Source organism: Salvelinus sp. IW2-2015, linkage group LG13, assembly GCF_002910315.2.
Source record: "Salvelinus sp. IW2-2015 linkage group LG13, ASM291031v2, whole genome shotgun sequence".
In the NCBI taxonomy this organism is placed as follows: Eukaryota; Metazoa; Chordata; class Actinopteri; order Salmoniformes; family Salmonidae; genus Salvelinus; species Salvelinus sp. IW2-2015.
The window spans coordinates 17,543,989-17,563,668 of NC_036853.1; the positions used below are offsets into that span (position 1 = coordinate 17,543,989).

The 19,680-nt window shown below is 42.8% G+C and overlaps 1 protein-coding gene and 1 pseudogene across 1 annotated transcript; both read right to left on the reverse strand.

The window, feature by feature from the left end:
• The window catches only part of LOC111972222 (guanine nucleotide-binding protein G(i) subunit alpha-2-like), a 78,770-nt pseudogene extending 74,996 nt beyond the window's left edge, over nucleotides 1-3,774 (reverse strand).
• Nucleotides 3,775-9,324: 5,550 nt separating this feature from the next.
• Nucleotides 9,325-18,837, reverse strand: LOC111972224 (sodium-coupled neutral amino acid transporter 3). The gene is made up of 9 exons (XM_023999150.2): nucleotides 18,711-18,837; nucleotides 17,863-17,921; nucleotides 16,240-16,422; nucleotides 15,889-15,968; nucleotides 13,109-13,209; nucleotides 11,541-11,665; nucleotides 11,056-11,200; nucleotides 10,092-10,195; nucleotides 9,325-9,917 (listed from the first exon to the last, which is right to left on the reverse strand). Exons 1-9 carry the CDS (start codon nucleotides 18,757-18,759, stop codon nucleotides 9,813-9,815), a joined length of 951 nt encoding a protein of 316 aa, XP_023854918.2. The 5' UTR covers nucleotides 18,760-18,837; the 3' UTR covers nucleotides 9,325-9,812.
• Nucleotides 18,838-19,680: the final 843 nt, after the last annotated feature.

A 19,680-nucleotide genomic window follows, 5' to 3' on the forward strand; every position in this document is an offset into this window, starting at 1 on the left:
TCCTTTTTATGCTATAGCTTTTTTAGTTTCCAAGCAGCTCCCAAATGTAGGTCTTTCAACTTGGCCCATTTTCTGTGAGCAAGCCAGTGTGTAAATGGAGGGTTTCTATATTGAGGCTGTGGTGGCAAATTTCTGCATTACCAAATGAGGAGAGTTACAAACATCACACACCAGTCAGAGTTATACTTAAACTACATCTTTAATAATAATAAGAGCTTTGCATTAGCAATGACTTTCAATGATGCGCCATTTCTAATGAACCATTGAAAGTGACAACACAAAAGTACAAAGATCTTTTATAGCCAAGATACACCCCTCTCAACCTACATGACAAACCACAGATCTTAGGAACAGTTCACAAAGAAAGACTTTTACTTGAGAAAGGAGTATCCCATAGCCAGATAGAATTCGCTATAAATTATCGTTCAGTAAAACGAGGATCTAATCTCGTTCCTGGTACTTCATAGCACAAAAACACCAACTCATCCAAAGGCATAAATCAATTGTCAACTCTAGATACWCCCATCTCAAGTAAACCCCCTCTTGACCCCACTCCTGGACAAGCTCACTGAGGGGAGTGAGCCTCTAGGTCATACACTATCCCAGGATAAGTGCAACATCAGAGAGGACATACAATGGTTCCATACACATCCCCCAATGCCAAAGGAGGGAGTGACTTGCGCACAGACATTGTGGAGACAAGAAATTGGTTCCCCTTTAATCACGCCACCCCTTCACATGGTTTAACAGATACATTCACATATGAAGACAATGTTCCATCCTGTCCTCTTCCCTTTCTGATATTCTGCATAGCACCAGGGATATGTGAAAGACAAGCCTGACCTCTCCCCTCTCTGGGCCCCAAGTGACTGAGCCCCAGCTGAGGGAAGAATTGCAACTGCCAACACTAGAGTCCAAAGAAATACATTCTAATAGACATGTATATCACATAAACATATTATGCAATACAACCATTATAACATAATCTTGCAATTTTTCACGACAAGGCACACCGTATTTCTTTCAGAACATTGGCCAAAAGGACCAGGGAGGTACTGTACAGCCAAGCAATGTCAGCAGAGGTTACTGTAATATATTTATGCCCATCCCAGGACATACAACTCCAGTGTGGTTCCCTCTGCAAACCGGGAACCTGTGCAAGTCGGGACCCTAAGCAATCGACTCCATATTTCCATAATTTATTTGGCTTTGTTTTGGGCACCTTGGACGGTTCCAATGTCGATCATATTGCAAATAGGCATTTTCAAAACCTCTGTGTTTTGTTCACAGAACTGTGATTGGTAGGAATGTGTGGCATCAATCATAATGCAAAATACTCATATTCACTAGAGGTGAATGTGTTGTTGTGATTCCAGCACTGCAGCTGGAAGGAGTGGGGCATTTTGCAGTGTACCAACAAATTAGAGTCTAAGATAAGAATCAGAAATAACAAGAAGGCTACCAAGGGTAGGCTAGGCCTAATACTGCTGTTGTGAACAACACAATACACTGACTCTATCTCTTTAGCCTTGCACAGCGACACACATTAGTTGATTATTACATAAACACACTCTCTAATACACTGACTCTATCTTTTTAGCCTTGCACAGTGACATCACATTAGGTTAGATTATTACATAAAACACTCCAATACACTGACTCTATCTCTTTAGCTTGCACAGCGACATACATTAGGTTAGATTATTACATAAACACACTCCTAATACACTGACTCTATCTCTTTAGCCTTGCACAGTGACATCACATTAGGTTAGATTTTACATAAACACACTCCATATACACTGACTCTATCTCTTTAGCCTTGCACAGCGACATCACATTAGGTTAGATTATTACATAAACACACTCCCCAATACACTGATCTATCTCTTTAGACCTTGCACAGGGACATCACATTAGTTTTAGATTATTAATAACACACTCCCAATACACTGAACTCTATCTTTTAGCCTTGCACAGCGACATCACATTAGGTTAGATTATTACATAAACACACTCCCCAACACTTCCTTTGTGTGAAAATATGACTTAGAGGAGGTGGTGTTTACTACTTTCTGCCCCTGCTCAGTCAAATTCCTGATTGCATTGTCATACGCTCCAACATACATTACTCTGCCTGTTCAACACAGCCTGTGTAATAATAAGTATGTAGCTACCTGTTCTGAACAAAATATTGACTGACTAAACCAGTGGTTCCCATTCCCAACCTTTTTCAGTTACTGTATGACCAACTGAATTTGACTCTGCCCCGAGTACCCCTGGAGTACCCCCTCATGTGCATTTTACCTCATGTGCATTTTACCAGTAAGCCTATGGTCTCATCAGTCTTCTCAAGTACCCCCTGTGGATAGGCCAAGTACCACCGCTGGGAACCAGTGATTTTCACCCAAACAGATACATGGCATATGCATTGTCACACACGGAGATGCAATTCAGAACCACATTGATGGATGAATACAACATCTCTGCTTGACCGAGAGCTATGTAGCACTAGGATAATTACTTATGGTTCTTTGCTACAGTAATTATGTAATTTGTTCTAAGGCGTTGGCAGAGCAAGCTCAGCATCAACAGTCGACCACATAGAAAACACAACGCTCGGTAGAAACAAAACAATGCGTGCGCTGCGGATTGATGCCTAGCAGACGCGCGGCGGATGGACACCCTACCAGTGCCAAAAGGCAAAGTGATGATGGCTTGTGATGCAGCCCATTACGCTACCACTTATGATCAAAATTGTGGACAATTCTGTTTAAGAGTTTGAAGCACTCAACCCCGAAACAGAGCCCAACTAGGAACGTAACCTACACTGGCTAGTCGTCCATTCGGCCAAGCAAATGAATAGAATAAACGGCATCCCATACCTAGTAAGAGCAGTTTCACCTCCCTTGCAGCCTTCTCACCATCCTCGCGGAGATTTTTATCAATCATCTTTGATCTCTCCGCGGCCGCTTTATCTTCCGCACTTAGCGTACAACCCATGTTTCCAAAAGCACGCGCGCACTGACGGCCGGCGCAAGGATTCTTGAAGGATTTCGTCTTGACTGCTGTTTGATACGCCAACAAAAAAGAAACGGTTATTCAAAATCCTTCCTGTCCTGTTCAAGAGACGTGCGCGTGAAAATGTTGTAGACTAGTCTAGTTCTAGTTCAATCCAAATGGCACGCACAAAATGTCGTTATTCTGAGTGATGTAAACAAATGTTCCGTCAATACCTAGCTATATCCTTTTGGTCGCAGAGCAATCTTCTTGGAGATGCTACTTCAAGGAATACCACTGAAAGTTGCAGTCAAATCTAAGGTTGCGTATACGAATTGGTTCTGTAGTATTGACCATTGGTAATCAATTCTGACAGTCGCACCGATATAAGCTAGTCAATCGTATTCCTCGTTCGTTCGTTTCTTTCGACCAAGTGAAGGTAGGTGGAATTCAATCACATGGATGTSTTCCTAGTGAGCGACTGCGCTCCCAGACTCAACCGCGCAGTCAAATGAACATAACCAGTGGAAATCCAGACAAACCGCTGGCGCTCTTCAGCTGCCAACCTGCTGCTTGCCTTCTACGGGGATTTGTTGACACCCTTTCTGTGCTCAGTTGATATAATATATCCACATTGTGTGTCGTAGATTTAACAAATGGTTGATACACCACCGTTGGTAAGTTTTCTGCAGTAACGGGAGGCAATAGCCTAGTGCCAAATGCATCCTATTTGAAACCCTGCTGTAAATTCCGTGATTTGCAAGTCTCTTGTCTTATGGGAAATGTAGGCAATTATGTAGTAGCCTACCTCAACTCCATGGAGTATACATACCTTTTAGTAAATGGTAATCAAATACAACCACCGACTGTTTCCTTGTTTTAATTGGCACATGCGCATTCGTGCTGTTACCATTTTAGGGCAACAGCAYTAAGGAAACAGTCTGTGGTTTTATTTGATTGACGTTTTATTAAAATGTATGGATTTCAGCAAATAAAGAAAGACACTTATCATCAGAGGACAAACATAGGTACACGATAAGGGTTTAAGAATTTACATGTTTGAAGTTTCGACTAATAGCGACTCGAAGGAGTCGTATTCATTTAAAAAAAAACTAGTCTGCGCTCAAAGTTGAGGTAGCCTACTTGGCGAGCAATTATGGGAATATACTGTAAATAGGTTAGGTAGAGGGTGAGCACTGCAATGATCTGCGTGAGCATCATCATTCACTGGGATAATATTCATGGTGGTCTAATTATAGGAATCCATGTTTTTTTCCAGATGATAAATAAGAAATGTGTCCATATATCTAAATGAACATGGGATGGGATGACTATGACACCTCTCCACCAGCAATGGACTGCACTAAACATTTAAATGGATCTGTTGCACTTTACATTAAGTGGCCTAAAATTGTATGGTAGGCTAATTACACGGCAGGTATAATTCTAGTGTAATTACAGTGTAGGTAAATTGGTACATTGATCTGGACACAAGGGGGAGTATTACAACACATAAAACTGATGGCTGTATTTTTCTTAAGTGATTTCTTTGGTATCCAAACTATTCTCATATGATTTCATGTTCAAAAGCCTATTCATGAACAACATATCTTATAACTTAATTAACCACTTTACTGCCAACAACTAAGCAATGTTCTGTTGAAGGGACCCTCACACTGATTTTTGACTGTTTCATGTAGGCCTACAGGGAACAGTTAGTCCTCTTCATAAGTATGTTGTTTTAATACTGATTAAAGAAGATTTATGATTCATATAAATAACTACTGTGTCAAGTGTTTGCTAACACAGCCTGGAATATGTTCCGGGATTCCTCCGATGGCATTGAGGAGTACACCACATCAGTCATTGGCTTCATCAATAAGTGCATCAATGACGTCATCCCCACAGTGACCGTARGTACATACCCCAACCAGAAGCCACGGATTACAGGCAACATCCGCACTGAYCGAAAGGCTAGAGCTGCCGRTTTCAAGGAGCGTGACTCTTACCCGGAAGCTTATAAMWAATCCCGCGATGCCCTCCGCCGAAACATCAAACAGGCAAAGCGGCAATACAGGACTAAGATCTGTTTATTATATTATAATTAAGTCTATGATTTGATATTTGATAGAGCAGTCTGACTGAGCGGTGCTAGGCAGCAGCAGGCTCGTAAGCATTCATTCAAACAGCACTTTCCTGCGTTTGCCAGCAGCTCTTAGCAATGCTTGAAGCACAGCGCTGTTTATGACTTCAAGCCTATAAACTCCCGAGATTAGGCAATACTATAGTGCCTATAAGAACATCCAATAGTCAAAGGTATATGAAATACAAATGGTATAGAGAGAAATAGTCCTATAATTCCTATAATAACTACAACCTAAAACTTCTTACCTAGGAATATTGAAGACTCATGTTAAAAGGAACRACCAGCTTTCATATGTTCTCATGTTCTGAGCAAGGAACTTAAACGTTAGTTTTTTTACATGGCACATATTTTACTTTTACTTTCTTCTCCAYCACTGTGTTTTTGCATTATTTAAACCAAATTAAACGTTTCATTATTTATTTGAGACTAAATTTATTTGATTTATGTATTATATTAAGTTAATATAAAAGTGTTCATTGTTCATTCAGTATTGTTGTAGTTGTCATTATTACAAATATATATATAAAAATCGTCTGATTAATCGGTATCGGCTTTTTTTGGTCCTCCAATAATCAGTATCGGCTTTGAAAAATCATAATCGGTCGACCTCTGTTATCTATGCATAGTCGCTTTAATAACTCTACCTACATGTACATATTACCTCAACTAACCGGTGCCCGCCGCACGATGACTCTGTACCCCCTGTATATAGTCTCGCTATTGTTGTTTTACTGCTGCTCTTCAATTACRTGTTACTTTTATTTCTTATTCTTACTCTTATTTTATTTATATTTTTAACTGCATTGTTGGTTAGGGGCTCGTAAGTAAGCATTTCACTGTAAGGTCTACACCTGTTGTATTCGGCGCATGTGACTAATAAAATTAGATTTGATTTGATAGTGTGAAGGTGGTTAACTGAGCTGAATAGTGCTCGTGACCTCTCGAGGCGCTTCATTTGCACATGCATCTGAGAATAGTGGCAAGACTGAAAATGGATTTGATTTACACTGGAAGATGAAAAGAGAGCATGTTTTTTTCAGTACTTTCTTAAATGAAGCATCCATCCAAGAAGGCACATTCTGATGACCTGGTGTACAAGAGTGTATTATGGAGTCGTTTGTAGCGCCCCCATGTGTTGYGAATTAGGAATATTCATAGTGAGATTTTTCTTGGTAACACATAAATAAAAGTAAAACCAGACCTAACTGGAATCTGACAAGAAAATGTCCCATAGTTGTCCCGTAAACATTAGGGTTGTTAGGCAAGGACAGGGGCATACTGATCCAGGGCACGTTTAAATGTGTTTATCTAAACACAGCTTTACCTTGAGCAGTATGGCAGACGATAGACCATGTACTACTTGACCATAGAGCAGAAACACTTTGACAGAAGCTATAACAAACCTGTGTGTGTGCGCGTGTGCGGTGATAATACAAACAACAAATAAGGACAGAAATGACTCAGGTGTAAAAACTTTTACATTTGTTTTATTGTCAGACTGAAACTGTCCCTGCTATTTACACTATAAAAGCTAGATATGCATCACAAATATAAAGGGTTCACATTTATATACATTATTTATATAAGCCACCTTATAAGCCCAAAGTTCATACATAACTTGTTATTCACGCATAGTGCTGTCATTTCCTCAGAAATAAATTGCAAAGTTAAAACAAGAGCTATAACAACATGTTAACTGGCTTGCATAGTTTGGGTTGGGTACAAGAGAAAGAGCCAAATGTTGAGAATGTTGCCCCAGACGTTCTAACAGTGATAGCAAAGCTCTAAAGTTGAAGCGCAAGGGCTCTCAGAGAGAAACAGTTGGTAGTAGCTAGATATTGTGTACTGTAGGCACATTCCCAGACAGAAGAGGCCTAAGGATTTAGGTAATATACCACAGTCTATGGCAGGGACGGGCTGGACCATAGTGTCTACTGGTTATTGTTGTACTATTCATTCAACTCAGCGACTGATAGAGACCTGAGAACCCAATGACCGTTATGGATCAATGAAGTACCAGGGACAACCAGCAGACACTGTTGAGTTGCCTGTTCTTGATCTATGGCAAGGTGTTGCCTCCTTTATACCACAACCACTGCCTCGGCGAGACCAGGAGAAATATGGGTTTGAGGCAGATACATACAATAACTTTTTAGCCGTTGAATAAAAGAAACAGACTGCTCAACAATATTCTCTTGATTAAAACATTTAAATCAATTATTGTGCACAAAGACAAAGCAACATCAGAAAGAGTGTATAAGAATAATGAAATATAAAATAACAATTGTCTTACATATGTAGGACTTGGCCAAAAATACGTTTGAAATTAGCAAACACCACTAACAAAGTAACCACCACTTTGTGAGTCTAACCTTTACATCGGTTGAATGATTTTTCACAGGTTATGTCCATGCAGCTCTTTCAGCTATAACAGGATTCAATAAGTTATATTATGTTTCTTTCAACAATTATCAATGTTACAACAATGTTATTACAATGTTATTACAATGCTATCCCAGTTTTTTGAGAGAACAGATGTCACAGTGTTGTTTTGAAAACCATTTATCAAATGTTGCGTTATGAAATTGAGAAGCCTAAAGAAGGGGCTTTCGGATCACATTAAAATCTAACAATCTCAGTTCATCGTCAACGCTTTAAAAACTGTACTTGATCACAAGACCTTACGTTTAGAAACCAGATACATTAGGAGATACAGCCATAAAGCCACACGTTTTGGAAATAGAGTCCTGATATCACCATACTATGCCTGGAATATCACAGTAGTTCATTTAGTGTGTTAAATTAATCAATTAATAAATCAGCCAATCACCAGACAGGTGACACTCTTGCTTCCTTCACTAAATCTTCAACCACCAATCACAAAACAAGTGGAAAAGAGATYTACAATAAAGACTAGTTCAACAACATAGACTTACGGCACAACCACATAACCAAAACACTTTTCCTCCATATTTCGTCATGCCAAAAACAGTAAGCCAAACCCCAGTTGTAACTGAAAGGGTACAGTTGAACTGTACTGAATTTAGACAAGGGTTTAAAAATTCATTGTATAAATATAAGTATTAATTGAATATGTGCTATTAGTGTTAAAAAGGCAATTTTAAGTCATTCATCTTAAAATTGATAAAAGCACAATTGATCATAAAAATCTGTCAATACTGTATCTAGGATGTCAGTTGATCATCTAACTAAGATGAATGTAAAAGGCTGTTTATGTTTTTCTTCTTAATCAGCTCATTGCCCTCAAGATCGCCTCCTACACTTTCAAATGTCACCTACACCCTCCAATATGCAATACAATACACTACAGACTGTACATACCATCTAGAAAGTCTATCAAAATACCTGATCATATAGTTAAATACTCTGTTCTGAGTCCATTAGCACACCTTGTGAAATTAAAAAACATGGATATATCTAGTTAAATAAATAGAGATGACTATTTCACGGTATAGGCTATTTGTGTGTTTGGTTGAGTCATTCTTCCATCATCTGAGTGTACTGTAGGTACCAGGGACACAGGAAGAGTTCAATAACATAATGCATCATGGGACATATGCCTGAACTAAGCCCAACAACCACATGCACCCCTTAGCTTTGACAGGGAAAACAACACAGACTCCTGGTAGAAAACATGTGAAAATATACTATCTGTGTATGCCCGCACAAATAGAATATTTGGAAAAGCGTGGTAAACTTTGATGGTTAAGGTGCGTGTTGATGGCACAAAGTGATTGACAGGAATACCAAGAGAACCACAGACGGTATGTTTTACAGCACCTAACCTATAGATGTAACCATTTCTTCTATAAAAATACCATATGACACATAATGTATAGTCACTTCCCTATCATGTAGTCATGTGCTTCCTTTGCCTTCTTTACATATAGATTCCACCATATCTACATATGTACAGTACTACAGTACATGTAGCTGCAGTTCACATGAATACAGGGGTCAGGGAGAAAGAAACAGGTGGATGGAAAGAGATAAGGACGGAATGATGCGAGGGAAGGAGGGAGGGAGTGGAGGAGGAGGGAGTGAAGGAGGGAGGGAGTGGAGAAGGGAGGGAGTGAAGGAGGGAGGGAGTGGAGGAGGGAGGGAGTGAAGGAGGGAGGGAGTGGAGGAGGGAGGGAGTGAAGGAGGGAGGGAGTGGAGGAGGGAGGGAGTGAAGGAGGGGGAACCAGCATGAGTTTCTTTCTTCTGGATTTTCCATTATGGATTGACTTGGATGCACTATCCCACTGATAAATAATAATAATCAGCATGATTTTTTTTAAATACCCTGTTTAGTCCTGATGATTCATGTAAAAGTACTCCTCTGTGATGGCCTACATACAGTGATTATGAAACCTTTTGTTCAAATAAGTTCTCTACTGCTTTACAGTAGTACAGACTGTTTTGTCCGAGTCTTTAATCTCAAGAGGACTGAAATTCTCAGCATGGGTTTGCCCAGAGGGTTGATTATGTCTCCCCCCTCCCTACCCCCAACCTCACTGAAGCCTAGCCTTTGACCCTTGCTCTACCACGGAGGGGATAGTGCATCAATTACATGAAAACAGTTCTAAACACACACCTAGGCATCCCCTTAAAGCCTCTGCCAACCCCCAGATGACCCCTGCATGCGAATAGCAGAGGACGGTCTCTAGTGGCCACCGCCAGAGTTGCTGCTCCCTGTTGTCCAATCAATGATGATGAAGCTCAAACTCATGGTCATGAAGGCGACGCCCAGACCAGCGAAACAGGCAGCCTGGGAAGACAGAGGAAACACCATTATTAGAATATTTATTTTTATATGGTAACCAGAACCATATTCTAACCATAGTCATAAGGACACACAATAACAGTAATGATGAAGAATCTTACACAGATCAAATCGAGATATGAGAATATTACAATTATCATGGAGAGGATATGTGCTCACCAGTATCTTGGGGGTGGAAAACATGGGTTCCTGCTCCTTAGGCACAATGCGAATGTAGAAGACGGCAGGGAAGATAAAGATGAGACAGGGGGCAGATGTGGCACCTGGAGGAGGAACAGGAGGATGGAGGAAGAGGAGGAGAGATGAAGGTCAGGGCTACAGATCATTTTACACAGGACATCCAGTAGAACAAACTGTCCAAAAACAGAATATGGGCCACGGCCAACATTCACAAACACTGTCAGATTTTCCTCTTTTAGTGGATGATGATTGGTGCTGTGGCTTGGTCCGTGACCTTTAACCACCTTGACTTTGACCTCCATAACATGAAACATGTTGTTCATTCAAGGGAAAGAGATTTAAAAAAATATTGACTCAGGTCATGTGTTTATCATTGAGTCAATAAGCGCTGGCCCGTCACGTTTTGTGTTGTGTTTTAAGGCCAGACWCAGTGGAGATATTATCAAAACAGAGATCCACTGCTATGTCAACACTGCTCACTTCAATTGGAGCAAAAGAGAGAAAGTGAATCAAGAATTACAGGTGCATGTGCATAACCACACATGTAACCATGTAAAACATCCCAGACTACAGCAACTTCTACGTGTAAAATATTTTTGGCTAAATCAGGTAAAGTATGTCAATTTAAAGGGACTGTTTCTGTTCCTGGACTAAAAATCACTTTCAATGGAGAATCATCATTGAATCATCATTAATCCAGGACTAGGTTTAATCTGTATTTCTTAGTCCAGGACTAGGTTTAATCTGTATTTCTTAGTCCAGGACTAGGTTTAATCTGTACTTCTTAGTCCAGGACTAGGTTTAATCTGTATTTCTTAGTCCGGGACTAGGTTTAATCTGTATTTCTTAGTCCAGGACTAAATTTAATCTGTACTTCTTAATCCAGGACTAGGTTTAATCTTTGTTTCTTAGTCCAGGACTAAATTTAATCTGTGCAACTAACCGATGATGCCGAAGATTCCCAGGATGTTGGGGGCGAAGATGACCAGTATGTTGATTAAGGAGAGCAGGGTGATGGCGATGGCCACATGACGAAGCCAGTTAAACGATTTACTGGAGAAAAACATCTGGTTCAAGGCCCTGCGCACCTGAGGGGGCAGAGAGAGAGAGAAATACAGAGAGAAAGAGAGGGATGGGGATAGAGAAATAAGGAGGGAAAGAGGCAGAGTGAAGGAATAAGTAAGTTACTGTCAGAAACAACAGTGTCATTCCTCTTCAAATTAGCATTTTACTGTAATTCATCAAGCCATGACACCCACCATTTCAAATTAAGACATGAGGAATCAAACTAAATGTAAGCCACCCACGGAACCCCCAGACACCATGCCAATCCCACCCCGACGGCCAGTATACAATATCAGTTTTCTATGTCTTTCAGAAGAGCGAAGAGGCTATAGTGGAGAAGGGGAGGGGGTGGGTGTAACTTACTGGGAAGAGCACGATGGGGACAGTCAGTGTGACAGCGGTGAGGACAGCCAATCGCACGCACAGGATGAGCGTGTCATAAGGGTCGATTCTGCTGTATGTGTGTAGCAGCTCTGGCTCAGTCTTACCTGTCAGGGTAAGATCAGGGTAATATCAGAGAGTAACGTCAGAGGGTAACATCAGGGTAATGTCAGGGTAACATCAGGGTAACGTCAGGGGGTAACATCAGAGTAATGTCAAAGTAACGTCACGGGGTAACATCAGGGTAAGATAAGGGGGTAACATCAGGGGATCACATCAGGGTAACATCAGGGGGTAACACCAGGGAGTAACATCAGGGGGTAACATCAGGGTAACATCAGGGTGTAACATCAGGGTGTAACATCAGGGTAACTTCAGGGTAAGATAGGTAATATCAGGGGGTAACATCACGGTAAGATCTGGCGGTAACATCAGGGTAAGAGCAGGGGTAACATCAGGGGGTAACACCAGGGTAACATCAGATTAACATCAGGGGGTAACACCAGGGTAACATCAGGGGGTAACGTCAGGGTAAGATCAGGGTAACTTCAGCGGTAACATCAGGGTAAGATCTGGCGGTAACATCAGGGGTAACATCAGAGGGTAAGATCAGAGGTAACATCAGGGGGTAACGGTAACATTAGGGTAACATCAGGGGGTAACGGTAACATTAGGGTAACATCAGGGGGTAACGGTAACATTAGGGTAACATCAAGGGGTAACATCAGGGGGTAACATCAGGGGTAACATCAGGGTAAAATCAGGGTAAGATTATGGGTAACATCAGGGGTAACATTAGGTGTAACATCAGGGTAACAGGGGTAACATCAGGGAAACATTAGGGGTAACAGGGGTAACATCAAGAATCACAGTATTGTACACTGAACCACCAAACCTAGCCTTACTTATGTTGACTCAGACATTGAGGTCTGCTGTTCCTCATTGAAAAACATAAAAACAACATGTGTCTCAAGCTATAATAATATTACAGTGTGTAGTATTCAATAATGACCACAAGGTGGAGTTATGCTCTTATTTCCAAAAGACTGAGAAACCGCACTTACTGCAAACAAGTGTTTCGGTAATAATAATTTATTACAATAACATTATTATAATCATGTTTGACATTACAACTGTTCATTAACATTGCAAATGTTCAGGAGGGAACAGGAGGAGTGTCCAATATGGATATTATGTTTATGTTTAAACTGTACATTACTGCAAATATAGTCTTGTGGCCTATTAGGCATTTGTTTTGTATCTTATGCTAGCTTGTTGCAAGTCAGAAAATTATTTTGAAATAAAATGTCTCTTTAGAACCTATGCAAAATACTTGATTGGTTGGAGAAGTAGCAATTGTAACTATTTTCCATCAACACTCTACTTAACACCAGATACGTGAGACTACTTTCTGAGGAGAACCTCCCAGGCTTTCCAACTTAACGTGATAAGCCTGGGCTTCTGAGACTACGGCACACATAATCATGACTACGGTATATTTCAGCCTGAGGAAAGGGCAGGAGTTGAAGTAGTGAAGAGGAGGTGCTCACCGTAGAAGGTCAGATAGCCGAAGAGAGCAGCCAGGAAGTACATGGTGTACATCACCAGGATGGAGAGGTTGGAGACATGCTGCATCCTCCTCTGAGATGGGCTGGATAACACACACACACACACTGGTTAACAGCCAACATTGACAGGAGAATCTTGTGGTTCCAATCCAATGGCTCAGTGGGTTTAGGGTAAGAGCAATGTTCTTTCAAATTTTGTTCCATCACTGYGTAAATTTCAGGTCTGCTGAGCGCAAACTACCAGCGCACGTTTACTGTGAACACTGAGGCTGTACCTGCTTAAAATTACAGTTTTAACAGTGGTCAAGTGGGCTACTGTGGCTATTTGATCATAATGTAGGCCTACCAGAGTGGCCTACCCTAAAAAACAATGGAGAAAATGCACCCTATAACATTTTAACAGGGAAATAGCTGTTCTATCATTCAGCCTACAGTAGCAGCCAATGTGTGGTGTAGGTCTACATTCCATGAGACTTTTGAAAAAAACATGCAGGGCTTGACATTCATCTGTTTATCCACTTGTCCTTCAGATAAGGAGGTGACAGAAAATGTTGTGTTTGATGCAAGAAACCACTTTACAAAATAAAATGCATTATTATTCCCACACCATTATTACAGAGAATCAGACAAACTCTTCTACCCTCTGCCTATTGGCTACTTAGCTTATTCYAACCTGTCTCAAAACACAACACTGCCTCTTTAAGACAATAAAAAAGCTCTTTACCCGACTCCCTTTTCAAAGATGTCTAGAAATMTACATGTTTTGTGCTCTTGTAGGAAGCAATCACTCCCCCATTGCTGACTACAAATGATCTATAACTGGGCTAATAACTCACTAACTAGCAAAGGARATGAACAAATGTGCACACATGGCTACATGCAGCTCTCGCTTTGATGTCAAAACAAGCAGTATCTACTCACGACCGCTCATGCTGTAAACACAATCCAGTTRAAAGAGAATGGCACAGATCCATATATGGCAATGGTCTGTTTGCATATAGGCCTACTGCAGCGCTGATTGGTTATGCCGCACCGGTCTGTGTAGAGTAGGGGTTGAMTAGTGGGTGTCAATGCAATAGAATCCTACTCCGATGCTTTCTGCCTATAACAAAATATCTTGCATAGTTCGTTTTGTTTCGGTATGCTGCATTGAAAGTGGCTAATATTGACTTGATTCAATCACAGTTGCCAGAGTAAAGGAAAGCGTTGTTAGTGTTAACTAACAGGGAAAACTAGAAAGTTGAGTGAAGTTCAATCTCATGCTTCTCTTCATGGGCTGATATTTCTTCTGCTCTCTGCGATGCAGTCTCGGGCTACTGTGCTGCAGTCTCGGGCTACTGAGCGACAGTCTCGGGCTACTGTGCTGCAGTCTCGGGCTACTGTGCTGCAGTCTCGGGCTACTGAGCGACAGTCTCGGGCTACTGAGCGACAGTCTCGGGCTACTGAGCGACAGTCTCGGGCTACTGCGCTGCAGTCTCGGGCTACTGAGCGACAGTCTCGGGCTACTGAGCGACAGTCTCGGGCTACTGAGCTGCAGTCTCGGGCTACTGAGCGACAGTCTCGGGCTACTGCACTGCAGTCTCGGGCTACTGCGCTGCAGTCTCGGGCTACTGCACTGCAGTCTCAGGCTGTCTGAGGTCCTGAGCGCTCTGAGGCAGGTTTTCATCAAGGAACTCTCCGTACTTTGCTTCATTCACCTTTCCCACGATCCTGACTAGTCTACCAGTCCCTGTTGCTGAAAACATCCCCACAGCATGATGCTGCCACCACCAGTCCTCACAGTAGGAATGGTGCCAAGTTTCCTCCAGATGTGACACTTGGCATTCAGGCCAAAGAATTCAATCTTGGTTTCATCAGACCAGAGAATCTTGTTTCTCATGGTCTGAGAGTCCTTTAGGTGCCTTTTGGCAAACTCCAAGCGGGCTGTCATGTGGCTTTTTCTGAGGAGTGGCTTCTGTCTGGCTACTCTAACATAAAGGTCTGATTGGTGGAGTGCTGCAGAGATGGTTGTCCTTCTGGAAGGTTCTCCCATCTCCACAGAGGAACTCTGGAGCTCTGTCAGAGTGACCATCGGGTTCTTGGTCACCTCCCTGACCAAGGCCCGTCTCCTCTGATTGCTCAGGCGGCCAGCTCCTGGAAGAGTCTTGGTGGTTCCAAACTTCTTCCATTTAAGAATGATGGAGGCCACTGTATTCTTGGGGACCTTCAATGCTACAGACATTTTTTGCTACCCTTCCCCAGATCTGTGCCTCGACACAATCCTGTCTCGAGCTCTACGGAKAATTCCTTCGACCTCATGGCTTGATTTTTGCTCTGACATGCTGTGGGACCTAATATAGACAGGTGTGTGCCTTTACAAATCATGTCCAATCAATTGAATTCACCACAGGTGGACTCCAATCAAGTTCAATGGAAACAAGATGCACCTGAGCTCAATTTCTCATAGCAAAGGGTCTGAATACTTATATAATTAAGGTATTTCTGTTTTTGTTTTTTTATTCATTTGCAAACATTTCTAGACACCTGTTTTKACTTTGTCATTATGGAATATTGTGTGTAGATTGAGGACAAAAAACTATTTAWTCCATTTTAGAATAAGGCTGTAACGTAACAAAATGTGGYAAAAATCAAGGGGTCTGAATTGGTTCCGAATGTACCGTATACTATATGTAGGAACCTATGAACAGAGGTTTAGTGTTGACACTAGGGAGGCACCGTGTGGAGACAGATGGAACAAGGTTGGGTAAGGTAGGCATACTCACTTGCGGAGCTCAGTGTAGATAGGCAGAACCTCAGGATGGCACACAAAGGCAAAGGCCAGGATGGGGATGGTGTATGCTGTCTGTGAAGGAAACACACAAACACCTAATGTTACCATAGACCAGCCTCAGAGGGACTACTCATTTACAAGACTTGCATGGCCTGCACCTTTGCAGTACATAGGTGAGCAATGTGAACGAAGGTTATGGAGTTTTAGACCGTATTTATTGCACCACTTTTGACTATGGTCAAAAGTAGTGCATTATATAGGGAATAGGGTGCCATTTGGGAAACAGCCCTAACCCTAGCCCAGGGCTGGTGAAACATTGGCCCTGTGGTCTGGTTTACTGTACCTGAGAGTTCATGGTGAACATTTTTGCACCACAGTGGGAGTCATCCACCTCGTGCACCAGACCGTTATCATGGAGAGCGTGGTTATCAGTGACGTTCAGGTGGATGTCCAGGTGAGAGACCGTGTGATTGGCTGCAGAGAARTCCTCAAACGGACAGGGGATCTGGAACTTCTTATAGATCACCTACAGAGGAAGTACAGACTCAGTGAGCATAGCTTTGCTATTGAGAAAAGCCGCCGTAGACAGACCTGGCTCTCAAGAGAAGACAGGCTATGTGTACACTGCCCACAAAATGAGGTGGAAACTGAGCTGCACTTCCTAACCTCCTGCTAAATGTATGACCACGTTAGAGACACATATTTCCCTCAGATCACACTGATCCACAAAGAATTTGAAAACAAACCCAAATTTGATAAACTCCCATATCTATTGGGTGYAATACCACAGTGTGCCATCACAGCAGRAAGATGTGGGACCTGTTGCCACAAGAAAAGGGCAACCAGTGAAGAACCAGTAATTATTTGCACATAATATGACATTTGAAATGCTTTATTCTTTTGGAACTTTTGCGAGTTTACTGTTCATCTTTTTATTGTATATTTCACTTTTGTTTATCTTCTATTTCACTTGCTTTGGCAATGTAAACTTATGTTTCCCATGCCAATAAAGCCCCTTAAATTGAATTTAAATAGAGAGGAGGAGGAGGAGAAGGGGGAGGAGGGAGAGAGAGGAGGAGAAGGGGGAGGAGAGATAGGAGAGGGAGAGAGGAGATAGGAAAGGGGGAAGAAGAGAGAGGAGGAGGATAAGAAGGGAAGGATGGGAGGATGAGGATGAGTGGAAGGAGAAGATATAGAGGAGAAGAGGGAAGTGGAGAGTAGAGGGAAAAAGGGAAGAGGATAGAGAGAGAGAGAGGGGAGGAGGAGGGGAGGGAGAGAGAGGTAGGAGGATTGGATGGAGGGAGAGAGGAGAGAGGAGGAAGAGGGATGGATAGAGGATGAGAGGGAGAGAGGAGGAGATGATAGAGGGAGAAGGAAGAGGAGGAGGATTGTGATAGACGGGAGAGAAGACAGCGAGAGAGGGAGAGGACATGGATAGAGGGAGACGAGAGTGAGAGAGTAGGGAGGAGGTGGATAGAGGGAGAGAGGGAGAGAGAGGAGGAGGATGGATAGAGGGAGAGAGAGAGAGAGAGGAGGAGAAGAAGGGATAGAGGGAGAGGAGGATGAAGAGGACGGGGAGATAGAGGGAGTTGGAATAGGAGGAGGAGGAGGAGAGGTAGGATACACATCAAGCAACACAGCAACATGTCTGAGATCAGTGTCATACACACACAGGGAATAGACACGAGAGATGAAGGAGGGATGAGGGAGGAAGAAGGAGAGAAGGAGGGAAGGAGAGGGAGTATTATGGAGCTCAGAAAAGCTATTTCTTATGATTAGATGAGTCAGTCTCTGAGAGGAAGGGAGAGGAGGGAGAGGAATGAGAGGAAGGAGGGAGGGAGGAGGCGAGGAAGCAAAGGGAGGAGAGAGGAGGGAGGGAGGGAGGAGGGGGAGAGGAGGYAGAGAGGAATGAGAGAAGGGGGAGAYGAAGGAGAGGAGGGAGAGGAGAGTGAAYAAACAAACGTACCGCACTGAGGAAGAAGACCATGCAGCTAAGGGAGAAACCACTGGTATAGCCCAGGTAGCCTGTAGAGCACAAAACAATGACATATTAGAAATAATGGAATAGAATTGTGAGCTATTTAAGTTTGGTGGTCACACTAGATGTAGGCTACTAATGGTGGAAAGACCACATCCAATTACATGCCTATAACATGGAAATGAGTTCCAGTGACAGAAGGTGATTGCTGCGCTTCATTTCTTAAAATGTAATCAGTGTGCTGCAGGGGCGTGGACCAATCATGATTGCCAGTGCAACACACACATTGTGTTGCACTGTGTGTGTGTGTGTGTGTGTGTGTGTGTGCCGTTTCCACGGCAGAACCAATACCGCACCAGCAGAGCGGGAGCGGTGTGAGGGTCTGATTGGCTGCTGTGTGACCCAGGAGAGTTGTCAATGCTGTCAGGACCTCCACACGGCACTCCATTCCTCCACCTCACCCCTTCACCTCCACCTTGCTTCAGTAAGYGTGTAGCTCTCACATCTAACCACATGTACCTGTTATAACCTAATGTAAAGCTGTCTGAGGCTTTCATACGACCTGGCCCAGCAGGACAGCTGTGCATATGTCCTTATGCAGTGGAGGTGGTTCAGTGAACTACACTCTCTTGATGACTAGCCTTGCCTGCGACCCGAAGATTCATGTTAGCTCCCAGAGCCTAACGGCTGGCCTTTAGCTTAGTTAGCTAACACAGTATTCAGTTGTGTGTTGTGGACTACCCAGGTTTATTACGTGGTTAGTGTCACATACGAGCTTGCTGTTATTTTGCGGGAAAACAAAGAGGTTAGAAGTGAGAAGAAGAGGTGCAACTCACCCAGCTGCTTCATCAGGGCCAAAGGAAGGATGACGCTAATGGAGACCATGATCACCAGGTAGTTCCCATTCAGGTACCACAAACTAAGAGCGATATATTTATGTATATATAAATATATATATATAGAGCAAGAGCGAGATAGAGAGAGAGAGGCAGAGCGAGAGGGAGAGAGGGGCAGAGAGAGAGAGAGGCAGAGAGAGAGAGAGAGAGGGAGAGAGGGGCAGCGAGAGAGACAGAGAGAGAGGGGCAGAGCGAGAGAGAGCGAGAGAGAGAGAGGCAGAGAGAGAGAGAATTTTAAAATCCCCTTTATTGAGTCAGCACATGAACATTCAACCCTCAGTAATCATGCACCACCGTGCTCATGTAAGAAAAAACAGACATTTGAGAGGGTTTATAAGGACAAGATCCCCCTCATTGTCGACAGAGCACAACCCCCTCTGAAGGCCCTATGTATGGATGAAAAGCTGTCCGTACAGTTCTTTCTGGTCTTCTAGATGGCTAGCTTGGCTACTTCTGACAAAGAATGTAGCAGGATTACCAAGCCCCTGGGCCTGACACTGTACTTTGGTCTTAGGAAGAAAACCTCCCCCACGGCTGAAAAACAGCTGGTTAGCAGGGTAAACATCCCTACCAGTTGTTGGACACTTTATGAAGAAATTAGCTAATGACTCAGAACAAAACAGACCACCTTCCTAAACGCTTGGCTCTAGGTGCACCACATTTCTATTGGTGTCTATCGCCCCATGTATGAGCCTCCAATGGAGTTCAGCTGTCCGTTTGTCAATTGGCAACTTTTGGGGAAGTGCCTGGACCACACAACTCAGCCCACCTCGTTGACATCACCCCTGCCAAAGAACGTGCATGCATGTTGTGTAAGTGAGTGAGTGAGTGAGTGAGTGAGTGAGTGAGTGAGTGAGTGAGTGAGTGAGTGAGTGAGTGAGTGAGTGAGTGAGTGAGTGAGTGAGTGAGT